This window comes from Gavia stellata, chromosome 1, assembly GCF_030936135.1.
Source record: "Gavia stellata isolate bGavSte3 chromosome 1, bGavSte3.hap2, whole genome shotgun sequence".
Lineage (NCBI taxonomy): Eukaryota > Metazoa > Chordata > Aves > Gaviiformes > Gaviidae > Gavia > Gavia stellata.
In genome coordinates this window covers 124,889,380-124,908,807 of record NC_082594.1, presented here as the reverse complement: position 1 = coordinate 124,908,807, position 19,428 = coordinate 124,889,380, and the positions used below count along the sequence as shown (strand labels likewise).

Here is a 19,428-nt window from a genome sequence, read left to right as displayed (position 1 = left end):
TTTTCCTTTCTAAAAGGATGAAATCAAATCCATTCTGCAACTGGGACTTCGTTGTTCTTCTTTAAAAAATCAGCATAATAGGCAATCAAAACAGGAACAAAGAAAAAATGAAAACAAAGAGAGGAGTAGAAGGATTTTTAATGAAAGCTATAACAGAAACTTGAAATCTCAAATGAGATGAAAATGAGCAGCCAAGAGCAACAAAAGCTAGATCCTAAGGCCTAGATCCTGCAGTCTTTTAGTACCACGCATTTAGCTAATGCCACAGAGCGTACTGCAGGATTCTGGAAGTGTTTGCAAGGTCGGGCACCAACCATTCAGCTTGGCTGTAGATGAGTAGTAACAACAGTTAATAAAATAACATTTGAAATACCATGTAAACTCCTGAAGCTCCAGAGATGTTTCCATTCTGTAGAACTCACGATAGCTTAAATTACTCACAATTTTTCATGGGTTTTCTTTGGCTATTTAATTTAAAATACTATGGAACCATTTATTAAAATGTGTTTTCCAAAAAGCAGAATTATGGCAAAGGAGAACAATAACTTTTTCAATAACAGTTTCTGGTTTAGTTCAAATACTTTAACAATTAAAAATAGTAAGAATAGGGTGGGGTTTTGTTCCAGTGTTGTTGTAGCTGTTAAATTATAAAGCTGTATTTTGATGAATAATCCCTTTATATACTATCAAGCCTGGGCAGTTTTAGAGATGGTATGTTTTTTCCACGGCATATATCAAACCCGCCTGCTGAATTGGGTCCAGATATTCACGGGCAGGACACTGGATCTATCCACTCTCAGGTAAAAGGGCTACTTACCAAATGATCACGGAAGTTAAAGATTTCCTTTAACATTAAATGATCTTTTTAGAGCGGCACCAAGACATCCCTGTATTGTGGTAAAGAAGTTTGCATTTCCAATATATCTGCTGGATGGTTCACTGTGTCCAGGAGTGTGTAATCCAACTCAGCTTCAGAAGATTACTGGGAGGAACTAAAATAGAGCAGAAGACCTTATTCCAGTGCCTCACTCTGGAGTGAACTTGACTCTTGTTAAACTCTTGTAAATGCTAGAAAACATTTTGGCTAAAGAAAATTCTAGAATTTAGGCTAGTTTTGTGTATTAGATGCTTAAAATTATTTGCATACTTCAATATGACATCTCAGCAGATTGCAAGATCTAACCTACATACTGGACTTTTTAGAGAGTACTTCCACAAAATTAACGTACAACAATGAGGCATTTGTCTCTTGTTTTTCTGGTGTTAAGAAGTCTAAATTTATCAGCCAAATTTGACTATACTGCCACTGTAGCTGTATTCGAAACAACTCTAAGAATATGCTCATTAAGCAGATAGCATAATTCTTTTGACTGGAATTCCACCATAAGCAGTGGAATTTGTTTTCTGGAAAAAGAGGTAAAGTGATCTAATAATTCAGTGGATAGCAGAGAGAAACTGTGAACCTGAGTACGGATCGGGACTTGCTCACAAGCGATTATCTGGGAACAGTGCTAGTAATAACCTTCAGGTGCCTGCTGCCATCAAAAAGGAGACATATGGCCCTTAGATACAGACAGAGCACTTGCACTTGCTGGGAGGGTGGGCCTTTGTATTTACTGTCACAGAAAAAATCTAGTGCATATGTGACATTTAAAGATTTAAGGGATAAGAAGATGGAGGTTCTAGCAAAGATCTAATGTGTTCATACCATGAAGGAAGTCAATAATTTGTCTGCTTTAAATGCATTATTCCTCTTCTTCAAGTGCAGAAGAATCAACCTTCTCAGAATAAATTCTCATTTCAGTTCGAGAACACAGATAAGTAACTACAGAAACTGGAAAGCTGAAAATCTCTTTTGCTCATTTAGAACATCCCCTGGCAGTGCAGGACTCTCCTCCATGGTACGTTATCTGGTGCCTTGGAATCATATAATCATAATTCAGGTTGGAAGGGACCTTGGGGGGCTATCTAGTTCAACTCCCTGCTCGAAACAGGTCTAACCACGTCAGGTTGATCAGGCCCACGTCCAGGGGAGTCCTGAACATGTCCAAAGATGGAGATTCTACAACTTCTCCGGGCAACTTTTTCCAATGTTTGACCACCCACATGGTATTTTTTCCCCCTTTTATCTGGAATGTGGAATTTACCATCTTGCAATTTGTGTTTGTTGCCCCTTGTGCTATCACCATGCACCTCTGAGAAGAGGGGAGTTCCATCTTCCAAACCTGTCCTGCAGTCAGGTAGTTGTAGGCAGCAACAAAGTCTCCTCTTTGCATTCTCTTCTCCAAGCTGAAGATGTCCAGCTCTCTCAGCTTCTTCACGTGCATCATGTTCTCCGGCCCCTGACCGTTTTGGAGGCCTTCTGACTGACTCTCTCCTGTACATCAATATTGTTCTTGTACTGGGGGGAGCCCAAAACTGGACACAGTACTCGGATGAAGTCTTTTGAAAGATCACTTCCCTGGCCCTCCTGTTGATACAGCTCAAGACGCTGTTGGCCTTCTATGCTGCGAGGGCACACTGCTGACTCGTATATAATTGCCCACTAGGTCACCCAGGTCCTTTTTGGCGGAGTTGCTTCCAAACAGCCCCCAATCTGTCTTGTTGCATGGGGCTGTTCCTTCCCAGGTGCAAGACCTTGGCAATTGCTCTTGCTGGACTGCAGGAAGATCGTATCAGCCCATTTCTCCAGACTGTGGAGCTCCCTCTGAATAGCAGCCCTGCCCTCCAGCTGAATTCAGCTTTTGAAATGCAGTAAAAGAATGTAAAAGCTAGAGAGCCGTGGTGGGAAAGAAGTGCTGTGCATCAGAAGCCTCTCAAGGGAAGTGAGAGAACCAGATGGAGATGATCGTTTCATTTACCTCTAGACGTTACTTGTAATGGGAAGGAAACATGACAGAAATGCTTCGCTGGCTAAGCGTTCTTCTACCAGCAGTAAGAAGTTGGTTTGGTCTTCTGTCTTAACCATCTTGAAAAAAAATATTTGTGCTGATTTCTTACGATGTGTGTCACCTTGCCTTATGATACTGCTATTTTATGATTTTATATTTGTATTTGCTTCCCACAATATTTTAATTCTGTATCTGTTTTGATTTGATGACAGGGACAGTTCTAAGTCACAAACTAAAATGGACTCTTTATTATACAGTTCTGTTTCCCCCAGAGGAGATGCCTGGGAACCCTCACGGACCGAAATGTGCAGTACTCTGCAGCTGGTCTATTTAAACTCATTTTGTGCTGAAATCTTCTTAGAAGAAGGAAGATTCGAAAGCCAGGGAGACCATCTGGATTTATCTAATTCTTCAGGTTTTTTTATTGCATAAAAAGCATCTATTAAGACAAGCCATCCAAACAGTTGCATTGCTAATGGAACCATATTCGTAATTCTTTGGCTCTGCAGATTCCATAAATCTTTAAGGCTTTTAGGGTGTATAACCTTTCATAGTTTGTCACCGCTTCCGTCAGGATGGTGTTCCCTTTGCAAAATATGTAACCCAGGGCTCCACATAAACCATTTGTGGTCATGGAATGTGGCTTCGGGACTAACTTCCAAGATAGATTAAGCAAGTTTGGCCTCTGGCTGCTTTCAGGAATTCTGCAAGTTTTCACACCCCTTTCAGAAATCAACCCTCTCACAGATCCAGATATCCTTTTTACATGAACTAATAAAAACCTATAGAACAGTCAAATCAACGAAACACCCCACACAGCCTTCACAACAGAAAATAACACAGGAGGAAACCTCTGTCAGGTCCACCAGAGACCATTATTGATTTATGTGTAGGATGTTCAGATGCTCCTGTTAATGCATGGCACTACTAAGCCACAAATTACTCAAGGAGTGATTTTTCCAGTACACAACAAATACCACTAACGATTAGTGATCTTAGGAATGTGCTCTCTGTAGTACAGCCAGGATGTTATTGTAGTGATACAACTGCTTCACGTGACCTGTGGCATGGACCTCTGTGTCTGGTGAATGGGAAGACAAAGGAACGCATATAAATTACTTTCGATTCATCATCCGTTATGTGTTGCAGGATGTCTTGGCGACTATTACATCTTACAAGCTGACTTAAACCAGCCTCATCTGAGAGATCCTTCCATTGACTTTGCTTTCATTGGAGTCTCTTTGTGTGTTGCTAAAAAGGTTTTAGATGGAGAAAAATACGAAATGTACTAAAATGCTCATGTTTAACATTCCCTAAATATACGAGAAGCCACCTCCTGGCAGCTCTGGCACAACTGTGGGCCAAACGAGTAAAAAATGTGCGTCAAAATTTTGCTCTCTTTAGTCTGAACAAGCAAATCTATTCTGGATTCTTCCATGATTTGGCACAAGCGGTATGGTCAGTATGCTCAAGGAAGGAGGGATAACGCCCTGCGTGTTTTTTTGGGAAAAAAGCCTTAATGAGCCCTGAGCATGGACTCGGGCGTAGTTCAGTTTTCAGCATCTTAACGAGGAGCAGTGATGTTAAAACAATTAGTAAACATCATCTAAATAGTTCTTCAGGCAGCTCTGTGGGACTGACTCCCGAGATGCTCTTCCTGCCGTTTTGGTGTGGTCAGCGCTGGACACCGCTGGCCAGGGAAGCAGCATCTGTTTCACAGAGCTGTGTGGGAGAGAGGCGGAGAACAACTTCTTCCTTAAGACGCTTTTTATAGTGGAACCCACTGGAGCTGGACACCAGCGGGACATGGGGTTGACTTGCAACAGCCCTTCCACAGCAGAAAGGATGAACCGCTGGCGGAGAGGCCAATCTTTGGAAGCTGTGGAGGCCCAAATCCCCTCTGCCTCGGGGTGAGAGCGAGCGTGGTCAGTGGAGGGCTGAAATTGGTTTTGATTCTGAAGGTGAAAGAAACGTGATGTCCTTGTGGGTGCCGCTCCCACCCTTCCCCTTGCCGGGAGGGGGACTGCGGCTATGGAAGCGTGGACATGGTGACGTTTCATCAGCATCTGAAAAATACATTCATTTCATCTACCACTGAAAGACATGTAACGAGGTGCTCCCTTCCATCATGATGATGATGATGATGGTGTTACAAAGGTGATTCTTTGATCCTACCAGTGCTTAGGGTGCTTTTCCCCCCAAAATACGCTTTCTTGACAACCATGGGGAACTAGTTCGGTGCAGTAACAGCTACCGTAAGCCTCTCCAAATGTGCTGTTTTGCCTTCTTGTTGTGATTTTCAAACTTGAAAGCTACTTTTTTTTTTTTTGAGAAGTGTTCATTCCCCGTGGGCGAATTTAGCCTCCCAAAGCCAGCCTCTCCCACCACACGCTGCCGATGTTCAAAGGCTAGATGACAGTAGCTAGAATTGCCATGTCTTGGCACTTCGTAGCCGCCCCTTTGCTTCTCCGGCCCTGAACTGGCGGTTCTGCGTGGAGATGGACGCCGCCGGTTTGTCCTTGCTCGCCTTCCCGAGGGGCGGTGTTTTTCCGGGCAATTTTGCCTCACTTCATCTCCACTGTGAGAAAAAAGTGAGACGTTCTTGGCCAACTCGTAAAGGAGGAGGGAGGCGGAATAAGGAGGGAATTCAGGGGCGGCCTCGCAGGGGCTCGGGGCTCTTAACCCCGGGCAGGCCGCCCCGCAGGCGCCGCCCGCCCTGCCCGCGCACCCCCGCAGCGCCCCGGGCGCGGCTGGGGACGGGGCGGAGGCGCCACGCTCTGCGGGGCCGCCGCCGCCGCCGGGGGCTTCCCCCGCGCCGAGCCGAGCCGAGCCGAGCCGAGCCGAGCCGAGCCGAGCCGAGCCGAGCCGAGCCGAGCCGCCGGGACCCCGCGGCTCCCCCGGCGCCTCGGGCTGCCTCTGGGCGGCGCGCGGGGGGGCGGCAGGAAGCGGGGCAGCCCCGCAGCCGCCGGGGGCCGCGCCGCGCACCCGGAAGCGCTTGGGCCGGTTGCAGGGGGCGGCTGGCGGCGCGCGCTGGCTGGCTGGCTCGCAGGCGCGTCCCGCTGGCGGCCGCGGGGCGCAGGGCAGAGACGCGGCCCGGCCCGGCCCGGCCCGGCCGCCCCGCAGCCCGCGATGCCCTCGGACTGCCGGCCGCGCTGGCCACGCCGCGGGGCATGGTGAGCCCGGGGCGGCCGCTCCCCGCGGGGACCCGGCAGGCGGCCTCTCCGCTCCGCCTCAGCCGCCTCCTGCTGCTGCTGCTGCTGCTGCTGCTGCCGCCGCGGGGCACCGGGGCGCAGAAAGGTGGGTGCGAGAGCGGGCGGGCAGGGCGGCGGCGGGCGAGCCCCGCTGCCCGGCGAGAGGGGCGGCGGCCGGGCGGGCGAGGGAAGCCAACCCTCCGGGGCTGCTGCGGGGAGAGGGAGCCCCCCCCTCCGCTCTGCCCCCCGGCCTGTGGCCCCGCACCCCGCGCCTGCCCCCTCCCTGGCCAGCGAAGGGCGAAGGCAGAGCCCCGTTCTTGGAAACCCCCTTTTCTCCCCGCCCCGTTGTGGGGCGCCCGCCCCCTCGGGGAGCGTGGAGGCTCCCTCAGGCACCCCCCGGGCGCGGGGCGGTTCGCCGGGCCTGAGCCGCCCCCGAGCTCCGGCCCCGGGGGGGGAGCTGGGCCGGGAGGGCTTCACCCGGGCGGGGCGCGACGGCGCGGAGGGGGGCGGGGGGGAGCCGCTGGGCTGCGGCGGGAGCTCGGGGGCAGGAGGGCGGCCCGAGGGGGGGGACGCGTGGTGGGGTTTGTCCTCCTGAGCGGCGTCCCGTTTCGGGGGGAGGCCGCCCGGGCCGCGGGTGACCCCCGGGCTTTTCCTCCGCAGGCTGCGGGTGAAGGGGAGATTCTGCTTGCGGTGAAAATAAACGTACGCGCGCCCGGGAGTATGTAAAGCGTATATACATATAGGGGTGAGAGTCCGGAGTGGGGGGCAGGCAGGGGTTTTGCGGTTAGAGAATCGGCGAGCTTTCTCCTCCTCGGGCGGAATTACTGATTAGGCTTTAGCACTTTGAGAATTAGGAGGCACAGTTTGGTCCCTTCATGGCAGACGATCAGAAGACGCCGCAGTAACTGTCGCTTTGATCATCCGCTTGGGAGAAAGCGGTGGGAGTGAGTGTTTTGACAGCATCTTGAAACTTTCGCTGCTGTGAATACAGGGGTTGAGAAGAGAAATTTTCTGGTTTTCAATTCCGCTTGCTTGTTGCACTGGTCCTGCTTCGTTTTGGAAATTCAGCTGTTTTCACGTAACTTTCTGTACCTCTCAGAGATGAAGATATATTTGAAAGTCACAAATGCGGTATTTAAATGCACAAAGGGAATCGGAAATGTAGGCACCGTACCATTAAGCGTACATTTTAATTAATTTTTTGAATGGAAAAAGCTCAGAGATGTGTCCATTGAGCCAGCTATTCACGCTGACTTCCCTTTTCATCTTATTTCCAGCTAATTGTACTTAATTTAAAGTATGTTTCTATACACACACGAAGCTAACACTAGCATTTGGCATACCTGGTTTTGTTTTGTTTTAATTTACAATGGAAGAGGAGAAGACCTGTTTGCTTATGAGAGGAAATTGGGCAATTTTAACATTTAGCCTTTTGAAGGCTGCTGCTGGGTGAGTCAGGCAGCAGCGAGGTGTTAATTCATGCTGTAGGAGCATCACACTCCAAATACTTGTGCTGACCTGACACTTGTCTGACCTTTTGGTGAGCAGACTGAGTTTGTTATTCTAGGAGAAAACTGAAATAACTGGGTGGGTGGGTGGGTGGAGGGAAAAGTCATAATTTTCCTCCAGATTATTGAGTCAGCTTGGCTCGGTGAGGGTCAGAGGGGTGCTAGAGGGGTTGGGACCACGCAGCAAGAAGTGGGACTGCGTGGGCAGTAGGCTTTCAAATGTGCTCTTCACTTTATCGTTCTGTACTCTGATGAATGAGGAGCTCCTACCCAAATTTCAATTCACAGAATCCCTCTAGTTTGCACAGAAGTCTCGCTTTTGAGCAGGAGGGGAACCTCTTTATTGACAAGCCTCGTTTTATTTGGTAACAAAAAGCAGAGCTTGTTTTAAGGTTAGAGTCTCTAGTGGTGTTGAATACAATGCTCTTCAGTATGAGAAACTGTTGGAGCTTCTAAGAAAAGTTCTGCTTGTGAGGGACTGTTTCCTTGCCAAAATATTTTCATTTATCTTATTCCAGAGAAAGTTGGGGAGCCCATGTCCTGTATCTTTCAATGCTGGCATAGTTCTAATTTGGGTAAGGAGTTCCATACAGAAATGAAACTGCTGTCTTGCTCATGAAGGGTCTGCACAAAGCTGTTACTAAATTAGCGTATTAAATACATGCACAGGCTTCTAAGAGAATATGTTGATTGCCAATGAAAGTACCCAAGGCTTAGGAAATTCCACAGTTAAAGTTGCTTTTAAGCTCTTTTATAAAAATACAGTAAGTGATACTATGTAGGAGCCTAGCCTCATTCGTTACATTAGGGAGGCTGATCCTCTGTTAATAAGCAACTATTCATTTTCTTTCGGCACTGTTCAGCAGCTCTAAGCCTCACATACTACATGGTGTTCAAATCTTGTTCTGAAGATAGAGTGTTTTCATTTCTCACATGCTTTTCTGTAGAGCACCTCACTAGTATGAACTGATTTAAAAAATAACAATATGGTTTTGGTCAATGCGAAACTTGTTTTGAATATTGGGCCAAAAGTTTTTCTCCTCCCCCTCCCCTTCCAGATAGCTACAAACTGAGGAATGACAAAGTGCAGGTACTGCTGTGGTGAATGTGCTTTTCACTCAGTAGCCCACTGTATTATCTTGTAGGATTCCAGTGGGATTTTTTTCAGTCTATCATATTGAAAGGCATTCCGTGTATGTAATTCAACATTCTTTGGTCAAGGTCTTGAACTTGAGCGTCTTGCTGTCTTGGAAAATACGAGCATTTTGTATGAGGTTGAACACCTTCGGAAACACTGAAAAAGACTTAACGGAAAAGTACCCCGTGCTGTGTTTCATACAGTCTCGTGCTTCGGGGATTGTCCAGCCGATGGCTGTGCGAGTCAGCTCTTGTGATTTTTGAAACAGTTCTGTAGTGATTCTCGCTCCTGGGTGCAAGGAAATCGATATCTGACAAATACTTGAAGTGTTTTAGTTGTTTTTCATGTAATTAAGCGTGTGTGAATGAAAGCAAGCCAGCACCATATAAGCTTCCTGCTCTTTGTGGATTGCGTTTTGAGGAACAGTGCTCTTAACAGTTGTTCGGCTTTTGACGTAAATTCAGTATGGCCCGTTTGTTAGTTACGTTTAACCTTACTTTGGATGTAGAGAAACATTATAAGACAGCTAAGAGGGAAATGGTTGCTTAACTTTCATCAAAATAGAAGTTGGGTAATATGTCAGTTATTCTGACGGTGTGAAGATTGTAGGGGCTGTGGAGCAAGAACTTTGTTATTGCTCATGTAGTTTGGTAGTCGTTTGTTGGGATTCCTAGTGGGTACTGATTTGCATATGAAACTGGAATAAAGCCTTGAGTTAAAAATAAACTTTAGATTCTGAAGTGGATACCCAAGTGACATGAGGCAGATTTGTTTGCAACTTTTTCTTAAAAACAATTAACTCTGGATGCTTGTTTTTGAATGTGATTACCACATTTTGTTCTAAACAAATACCAACCCATAAGGATACTCAAACCTCGGTGAAGAAAGTACAAGAAAGTGATTCATCATTGCAGCTTGAAAGTGTTTGCTTTGGTGTAGCAGAGAAAAGGAATTTTTGAACGTACGGTGCTGAGTTACCATGATGTGAAAAGCTAAACAAAAGAACTAATGGCTCTGCGTACGTTGAGCCTGGTGGAACGGTTTACCATGGCCGTGTGTTTTGTGATTGAACTGCGGTATTCCTGGACCCGTTGTGTGTTCCGTGTTCCTCTGTGTGCCCCCCCCTTCTCTCCGCAGCGCTCCTGGTCTCACCTCTGCTTGTCCATCCGGCAAGGCAGCAGGCGATGGGGGCTTTGACTGTGGTCAGTCCAGAATTAGGCACATGCCGATCCGTCAGCCTGGCCTCTGCCTTTCTGTAGGATCCAAAATGGCTCGTGATCATTCAGATGCTGGTGGCTGAAACAAACAACTGTAGCGACTGTTGTGACTTCCTCGCCGCTTACTGTACCGGGGTGTCTCGGTGCCTTTGTCACTGAAGTTGCTGCATTTTGCTTGCAGTATGCCGAGTTCAGAAGTTCCTGGGACAGGTGGGAAGACTAGAACTAGCTGTGTGATTTTGTGAACTTTGTTTCCTTAAACTTTATTTCAGACTTGGAAATAGCTGTCTGTGCCTTTTGGTCACTACGATAACCTTCAGTTGTCAACTTCAAGCCTGAAAGGATCTAACAATGTCCTCCAACTATAGGTTTGGAAGAGAGGTGGCTTGATTTGGGGAGAAGGAAGCAGACAAAGAGAAGGTGGCTACGTACCCATCAGCTGGGCAAGAGTGGGGGAGAGGGAGGCAGGCTGCAGCTTCTCCCTAGGTGTCCTGGAAGAGATGCTTTCCTTCTGGAACAGGGGACTGACAAGGGTTCCAGCTGCCAAGGTAGCTCGTTGCAGGTGTCTTTTCCTGCTGGAGAGAGCTTCTGGCATGTGAATATAAAGCACTACCACAAAAGCGTCTGCCATACGAGCAGTTGTCATGTGTTGCCCTTCGTGCAGAGTGCCATTTTCTACTCTTGCTAAATCAGGTTGGGTGGCGTCTCATTGCCCTTTGTATCCATTGTCCTTGCCTGGGCTCATCTGGGAGGAAGAGAGTCACAGCCAAACCCCTAAGGAATTATTTTGATTAAAAAGGCACCCAGCTCTTTGGATGAGAGATTTGTTTTCCCTCAAATTAACATTAGAATAAGTCCTTTATGATGGGGAGGGCAGTGCTCTGTTGAACTATTCGGTTTTGCTAATAGGACAGTTTTTCTTAGGAATGCAGAGTCTTTTGAAGATGCAGTTGTGCAGAATACAGACTCTTGAGGATTTGGGGATTGGTACTATGTAGGCAGGAGTGCTGCGGCAAATCCCCTTCATCCTTGCGCTGAGAAGTACAGAATAATTTTTCAAGACCAGGGCTTAAAGTTCTGCCAGGCTGAGCTGACGTGTCTGCTGATTCAGGTTTTCTGATGCTCTTTTTCACTTCCCAGCATTGCACCTTGAAGATTGATATGGTGAGGAGGAGGAGCAGTGCTCTAGAGAATCGTGTGGAGGAATGCTGTTCCTGGGGGCAAGTGAGCTGGTATTGGAAGTATAGAACTAAAAATAGTGAAAATTCTTTACTTTTGAAAACAAGAATCTCAGCAAAGTTATTTTTCCTTCTCCAGTTACTAAGCCTTATTTGAAGTGGTTGAGTGGGTCTGGTGGGCAGAAGGTACATACATGTGTTCTGCAGAGCCATGCTTTCTGGGAGGTTGCCTCGCCGTACTGATTCTGTTCAGCCCAGCTCATCTTTGGAAGCCTGTTGAGGTCGTGCTAGCCTAGTCCGCTCCTCTAAAGAAAACGGGAATCACCATCTTGTGTAAACTCTCTTGGAGTTCTCATACTTGATCCCAGAATGTATCGCATTTTGCTTTGGATCTAAGGAGTACAACGCACGTTGGTTTTATATATATCTATGTGTGTATGTGTACGTGGCTATAAAAATCAAGTATCTGAGCTAGTGTTAAAAAGGTAACATAAATGTTCTTTCAGAAGCTTCTATGCTGTTAACTGTGTGCATCTCAAGCCAGTGACCTTCTAGCATATTAGTGCAGTCTTTAGGAAAATTATTTTCCTGCCACTGAACGGAGATGTTCAGCTTTCAAGATTTGGAGGAATGTATTCTTGTGTGATTCACATAAGAGAAAAATAATCCATCTCCTTTTCTGCAGTTCTGCCACCTGCTTTATACCCTAGGAAATGATGCATTAGGTTTTTTAATGTGATCACTGCTGTTCTGTAGAGTTTCAGTCATCAGCTAGTTAAGTGCTGCCTTGAATGCATCAACTTTGATAGCTCAGATAATCATCAGTACAAATGCAGTCCTTGTTGGAATTGCTGCTCGACATATTGGCAAATGTTTCTATATTGGTTATTTTATCCATATTTTGAAAGGTTTTAAAATAAGCTATTGCATGTTGCCCCCACCTTTGTAGCTGCACCCTGTGCTTTGGGGAAGCAGTTAGGATTACATAGAATTTGTTTTGTAGTCAAAGGATTTCCCTCTCTGCCTGCATTTTCTGATTAAGAGTTGCTTTTAGATTAATTTCTTTAATCAAATACTATGGAACATCCGTGGTCCTTTTCTTTTTTTTTTTTTTTAAATAGTGGTATATCTGAAACCATTGTCCAAGCATAGACTGTGGATTTATTACTAAACTGCGGTTAGGAGGGGCGGGGAGGGGGAGCGGTAGTAATGTTAATGTAAAAGGCCACCTAGCAACTTGCATTAAAATAGGAGCTATAAGATTTTCAGTGCTTTTTTTTAGACAGAGTGGTGGGTTATTGTCTGTGAAGCCTGTTCATTAATGTTGTAAGACTTTGAAATACCAGATTTTGCTAAGCTTCATGCTTTGCCTTCCGTTACTTGAGGCAAGAAGCTTGAGCTGTGCTCAAGTATAATTAAAAATTGTACTTGAAAATGTGATAGTGATTTGACATGTGGACCACAGAATAGCATGGATTTTGAAAATGGCTTTTGTTTGAAGAATTCTTTGTCTAGTGTTTGAAAAAGAAAACAAACCCCGACCCTTGGACGAGTAAGAAATGTTTAACCTGTGCTGTTTCTTCTGGGGCATATAATTTCTGCTGTTTCCCTGCATGACCACTTAGTTTCCCTTGGTGAAGAGCTTTAAAAGGATAACATTTCTTTATGGTTGCTAAACTCTTTGGAAATGAATTTAAGGCTTATACCTGTTTAGCTACTGGTATCTCAGTTATTTCGATCAGTTGGATCTTGGGACTGATACGCAGGCACTTGATACTGCTTATGGCATTTGGATGCTTCCTGTTGGCATTTCGTACAAAATCTCTGTAGTTGTCAGTTCTGTTTGGGTTAGATTCTTTTTTATCTGCAAATACTGGAATAAAAATAATTTACCATGAGTTAGCAGTCTGTAAGGCTTAGACCAGCAAACAGCTGATGGGTGCTGAAGCTCAGTCATTAGTTATCCCTTTGACTTTGGTAAGACTAGTTGCAGTCTGAAAATCAAGCACACGAGTGATAATCTTTGACAATAAATGGCAACTCATGTTTCTAAATATTTTGTTGCGAGTTTGCAGTGAGACTGTGATTTGAGTTGACCTCCCTAGATATAAAACGATTTAAATACATTTACAGTAACAACGTAACATACAATACTAAGTGCAGCAGCCATTAGAAGTGCAAGGTTTCTTAGCAGCTATTGGTAATCATTTCAATAAGGTAAATCCTTTTAAAGAAAAAAGATTCCTGGAAGCAGAATATGTGTAAATGGAGGCTGAATATGTACTTGTCAGATGTGCTTGTTTTTAATTTTTGCTAACATGAAGAGGATGTTTTGGCCTGTTCACTGGTCTCTGTGTACGATAGCTTTTCTGTGTTTTGACTCAGGTAGTCATTATTTTCTTGCAATTATTTGATTGCTGATCTTAAGAACCTCTGTTCTTAGTATCTTACTGAAAGTACCAAGTTCTGAGTTTTCAACTGAATGAACTTCTGTCCTATTAATAGAAATTCCACGCATCTTGTTTTTGAAGGGTAACACAATTAGGAAAGCTTCAGTTCTGCACCATTGTTACGATAGCATACATAGCTGTTGCATTAGTAAACGTTTTTTGTGTAAGCGGAATAAAGTTTATGAACTTAATTGTGTCATTCTTGGCAATAGTAGTATTGAATAATAAAGACTTCACCCATATGCCATAAATAAAGAAGGTGTATTTTTGAAGAATAAGTTAGAAACAGTTGGTTTGGTGGGTTTTTGTTTTTTTCCTCTCCAAGTGTTTAAAGCATGCTAGCTATAGTCAAAAATTCTCTCTTTTAAGATGCCTTTCAAGCAAGTCTGAAAACTTTCCAGAAAGTTAAATTTAATGCAACATCCTAAATTCCCTTTGCTTAGAATCATGACTAGCCAACTGTAAGTAGTTGTGGTACACAAGAAATCGTACTTAAAAGGGCCCTTCTGGTCTTCAGTACTGTGAATTCCTCTTTCTGTAAAATGACCTATAAATGAGGATCAGAGAGGTTCAAACTTGACAGTTTTTTCTTTATGAGAAGTAGAGTCTGGAGGGTTTTTTTGGTTTGTGTGTTTTGGTTTGTGTGTTTTGGTTTGTGTGTTTTGGTTTGTGTGTTTTGGTTTGTGTGTTTTGGTTTGTGTGTTTTGGTTTTGGTGGTTTTTCTTTTTAGAAATATTTCCTCAGTGCTTTCTTTATGCCAAAGTTTGTCTTTCAATGGCAAGACTGTATTACATCACTTTTGTTAATTGTAGTATTAAAAAAAAAAAAAAAAAGAAAATTAGCTATTTTCAGGGTTTTTTTCTGTTCTGTGTGGATATCTTTGTTAACATTTTTCATTGTTCAGTAAAAGTTTTAAATAAATGTATTACGTTTTAACATTCCTACGTTCTTTATGATGCGAAAACTCAATTCAGCTCCAGCAAAATCACAGGAGACTACTTTATTACCCATATTCCAGAGATTCCTCCCTCACAGCGGTTCTTCTGATAGGACCATTTCTTGAAACAATACACTGATTTCCTTGGTTCTTTACGTGAAGTGCAGTGGGAGATAACCATTTGATACCTCCTTGAGAAATATTCTTCGTGGTGGAAAAGGGAACTGGAAAAGCTTGGTCTGCTTCTGTAAATGGTTGTGAGCAGATCACTTTTCTGTCCCAGTTTCAAAAAAGATGATGGTGCAGAAGCTCCCAAGAGTGATGCTGTCAGTCATATTACACTAATACTGTTGATCTTGGTCTGGCATTTAAACAAAGCTTGTAAATAAATATTTTGTAAAATTATTCCAGAGTTGTAAAAGGTTAATTATTTTTCATCCCTAAATGCCGTTTTCTCCTTATATTCAGTGATCCATTTGTGGTTTTCCTAGGCTTAGCTTGGGCATCCTAAAACCTCAGATGTTGCTTAACTGTGATTAGGAAGTCTGTTCAGGTCTCTTAATTGCTGTTTCTTGGAGTAGAAGTAGTAGTTGTTTCAGTGCCCACTTGCAGCTTCAGGTATTGATGGAGGGGGATAGAAATGCTGAACTGTTTTCACAGTTTTGTCACAGTTCTCTTTCTGCATCCATTTTTTGCACTTTTATACTGAGGTGGAACTAAAGTGGCATATTAATTAGACTTGGCAAGACGAGCAACTTGTATAGCTGCTTGGATGTAAATGTTTTTTGTATCGAGAAACCCCACAGGAATGAGGCAGGTGAAAGATCCTTGATATCGTGAGTGGAAAGATGAATTAGGAAAGCAATGGAAACAGAAGGTGAATGTCAGCGGTGCAATTTTTCTTGGTTACTTGTCAGAGTTAAGAGATTTTGATTCTGAAAGGATAGTTTACTGCAGTGATCTAGCATGTATGTGGAGTATGTTGTGCACTTACGTTTGCCAACAAGTCCACAAAGGTTTTCATAGTTGGCAGCTGTTGCATCTTCAGCTAAAGCCGTATCTGGTCATTTTAACTTTGCTCCAAAATCATTAAGATGTGGGGAAAACCATCTTTCTTTGTTCGGTGTGGTGGAAAGAAGCCACTGGTGCTTAATTTTTCTTTTACAAATCCGTGGGGTTTGTGAAACGAGGAAAGCCTGACCCACAGTATCTGTTAATTTCTATTTTTATGCCATTATATACGGGTGTCAAAATATGTCTCGGTATCACAAGGGTGGAAAAACAGATGCATTAAATGTAATGCTTTTGAACACTTCCATGTGAAGTCCAGTGGTGATCAGTTTTTATCTTTTTCTCAAGTGTATTTGAAAACATCAAATAAAGCATTTTCATTACTTTCTCTCTTCATTTTTAAAGAGCTGTTTCAAGGTCTCCAGTTTATAACACAAGGCATCCTTTTCTTCTTGCTGTGAAGAAGTTACAGCAAAGCTAATGGGCAAGTTTAAAGTTCACAGGTAGTTTTTATTGGAGCTTCACACACTACTGACTTCCTACATGCTCTTACTATACTTTTGTGATAATTTTGGCACTTAAAAACCAGGGACTCAAGTGTGTAAATTTACTGTTGTCTTCCTAGTTACTCATCTTACTATTCAGTAGTACATATTTTTTGTTTTATTGATTGTATTCATAGAGGGTCACAAGTGTGAATACCTTCCTTTTAAGGCAACATCTACAAAGCAAAATTAGGAATGAATTACCTTTTAGAACAGATTGTGTATTATGTTTCATGACGCTGGAATGAAGCCATGTTGTTCACAATGGGAAAAGCCCAAACAGTCCCCATTGTAATTTTGAAATTAGAGTTGAAAATGAGTACTAGAAATTAAGATGATGCTGTGTGTCACCTACACAGGCAGAAGGAAATACCGGTGTAGAGATGTGGAGTGTTACTGTTTCATCAGTTGGACAACAAACTTTAAAGAGGGTTAGAAACTGATATTTAGAGTCACTGTTCTTGGGGCAGCTACAGGGTGCAAATAATTCCAACTGTTTTTTGAGGTTTGCTTTTTGAAAGCATCGAGATGCCCCACTGTTCTTTGTTCAGGTACCCAAACCCTCAGCTTTCTTCTGCCGGCTTCTGTTGGTTCCACAAACATGATTTTTACCACTGGCTGTCTCCTGTCCCTACCTTGTCCCCCTCCTCTCCATGGTGCAGGCTCCAGGGACTGGTAGACCCCTCTCGACCCGTACCCGTACCCTGACTCAGCAGCAGGCAGATGGGGTGGTAACCCGGGTATAAAACCGCCGTACGGCTCAGCAAGGGTACGGAAAGCACCGGCAGCGGGGCTGTTTATGGACGGCAAGGTGGTACTGCAGCGGCTGGTGTTTAGATCGAGGTGTGCCACCGTGGGTCTGCGGTGTACCTGTGCGGTCTCATTTATGAATTGCTAACAGAAGAGAGAAAAAGATGACTGTAGTGTTAATTTAGCATGTGAATTACTGGTGTGATTGGAGAATTTCTTGCTTCGTTGTTGACATATGTAAGACTTAGGAAATTTCATTTGGTCCTGGTGTGGTGAGGAGTTTGAAGACCTTGCAAGAGATTTGAAGCCTATTCTGACCGTGACTACTGCTTATTCTCATACAGTTTTGCGTGACCGTCTGCGTGTTGTTTTTCATTTCCTTCATCAGCTGTGTTTCAGCTGTGTAGCACTTAGAGCACTGAAGCACAACCGTGTTTATTTTTATGAAAGCGCTGGTGCAGATTGCTAAGTGAATGATACGTCTTAGGAAGCGGGCAAGCGGCGCGTGCCGGACAAAAGACAACATGAGCTGTCGCTGCGATTCAGCACGGGCAGCAGATCGGCAGGGCTTCTGCATTATCTATCATTGAACACAGAGCCCTCTTACAGAGTCCTCATGTAAATCACTTTTCACCGTGGCTATCCTGTCTTGGTAGGCTGCTTTTGCCTACCTGCTATTTAAGCAAGTGACAGCTGTCCCTGAGGACTTGATTCCCTGACACCAGTAAGCAAAAGCTCCGCAACGCAGTCTTACACAGCTGATCTTTCTTTTCTAGTCTTTTGAAGTAGTTGGTTTGGTTAGTACATGATAGCAGAGGAAGCAAATGTCTTACCTGCTCTGACGCTTTAATAATTGGAGATAATTTGTTTTAAAATGTTACTGTATTTTGGATGTTAAATTTAGCAAGGCTAAGTGTTCCTCTCTTGGGTAAAATTCAGTGGCTGAAAGCTAAGACTGCGTTTCCAGAGATGGTGATTGAAAAGCTGTGTGTACAGATGAAAATAATAACGTGCTAATTATCACTAGCCCAGCATGTGGCTAGCGTTGCAAATGAAAACAGTAAAATTTTGTTGTAACGGCATCTTAAATTTTGTGCTTCTGCTATAAAAGCAAGAATTGGCCTCTGTCTCTCCCCACCTCCCCCCCGCCACTGAGCTGCTAACGTTTTGAAAGGCAAAATGCTTACTGTGCTTTACCTTTTGTCCTGTTCCTATCTTTGTTAAACCTCAACCCATCATTTCATTACCCTTCTAAGGGTGCCCCGCAGCAAGTAAATCAATCCAAGCCGAGACAGCCGTGCTCCCACCTGCCCTCCTTCCCTTGCCCTACCGCTGGCGGTTGCACAATGAGAGGTGAGTTGGCCAAAATCTAACACTGTGCTGTGGGAATGGGTAGGAACGCTGGTTTGTCTTCAGCCAGCCCAGTTCCTGAAGCCAGTGTGCCGCTCTCCTGTGCCTGGTCTTCCCAAGGGAAGGATGGTTTCTACATCTCTGGTTGGGATTCAAGGTTGTTTAAAATGCAAGCGCGGGCGGGCAGTGCTGGTGGAAGAAGCAGTTGCTGGTGTTTCCCTGCTCTCACACCGTCCTGTCCCTCTGTCAGGGAAGGCGCTGCTGCGTGCGCACACTAAAATAAATTAGGGGATTGCTCTCGGTTAAAACTAACAGCTATTTTTATCTCAAGTCCCTGCTCTGGTTTGCCATGTGGCTGCAGAAGTGGTTGCCTCCAGTCCCAGGAAGGGTGTGAGAACAAGTGGCCGAGGGCGAGAGGCAGACAAGGCTTGCTTTTGTCTGTGGCTGCACTAATTTAAAGTGCCTTCAAGTGTTTATTGAGCTCTGGCCTCGCTTGTGGAAGTGTGGGGTATTTTATGTTGTGCGACATCTGTAATGGGATGAAATGCTCAAACCAGTGGGTTACTGAGGCAAATAAATGGCATAAAGGTGAAGGTGGACTGTGTGCTTGTTGGCTTGTTAAGAAGATTAATTCTGACGGAGGAGCAGAGTCCTTCCTGAAGAACATAGTTCTGGGGATTTGTACGGCAACAGCAATGAGTTTGGAGGACACAAATGAGGGCATTTGAAAATACCTGAAAAAGCTATTTAGAATTTGGTGTTTCTGTGGTCTTAATTCCTCAGTGCTTCTTATTCATGGAACTGTGGTGTTGGTTGCGTAAACTTTCTTGCCCACACTGAGAAAAGCAAAAAGTAGATGCAGTGTCTTTTAGTGGCACACTGATAAAGAGCAGGGAAATGCAGACACAGGAGCTAAACAGACGAGGAGCAATTATAGTAGTGCATTGACTCGGAGTTGTGTATTTGGAGTTAAAAAGAAAGCTTTAAAATATCTTTTTGCTTACATAACTCTAATGGATTTGGTTCTACCTTTGCTTTGTTAAGAAAGATTTAATTACATCCTGTGTGTAGTCACAAACTGACAGAGAATCATAGCTTATATATGTAAAATCTTCTCAGGAAACCCACTGGTTAAATTGAGTCTGTTCAAAAGGCAGTGCCACGTGTTAAAATTGAGAGCACTGTTTTGATATGCATCAGTTATGCCTTATAGACTGTAATCTTAAACTGTCTGATGTCTTTATCATTCTCTCTTCTCTAAG

The 19,428-nt window shown here is 44.3% G+C and overlaps 1 protein-coding gene across 1 annotated transcript in view; it reads left to right on the top strand.

Moving 5' to 3' along the window:
* Positions 1 to 6,061: 6,061 nt before the first annotated feature.
* DCBLD2 (discoidin, CUB and LCCL domain containing 2) overlaps positions 6,062 to 19,428 on the top strand; it is a 43,734-nt gene continuing 30,367 nt past the window's right edge. Inside the window, exon 1 of the mRNA XM_059826703.1 lies at positions 6,062 to 6,188. Coding sequence (XP_059682686.1) covers positions 6,062 to 6,188 — 127 coding nt within the window. The remainder of the gene's footprint in view (positions 6,189 to 19,428) is intronic.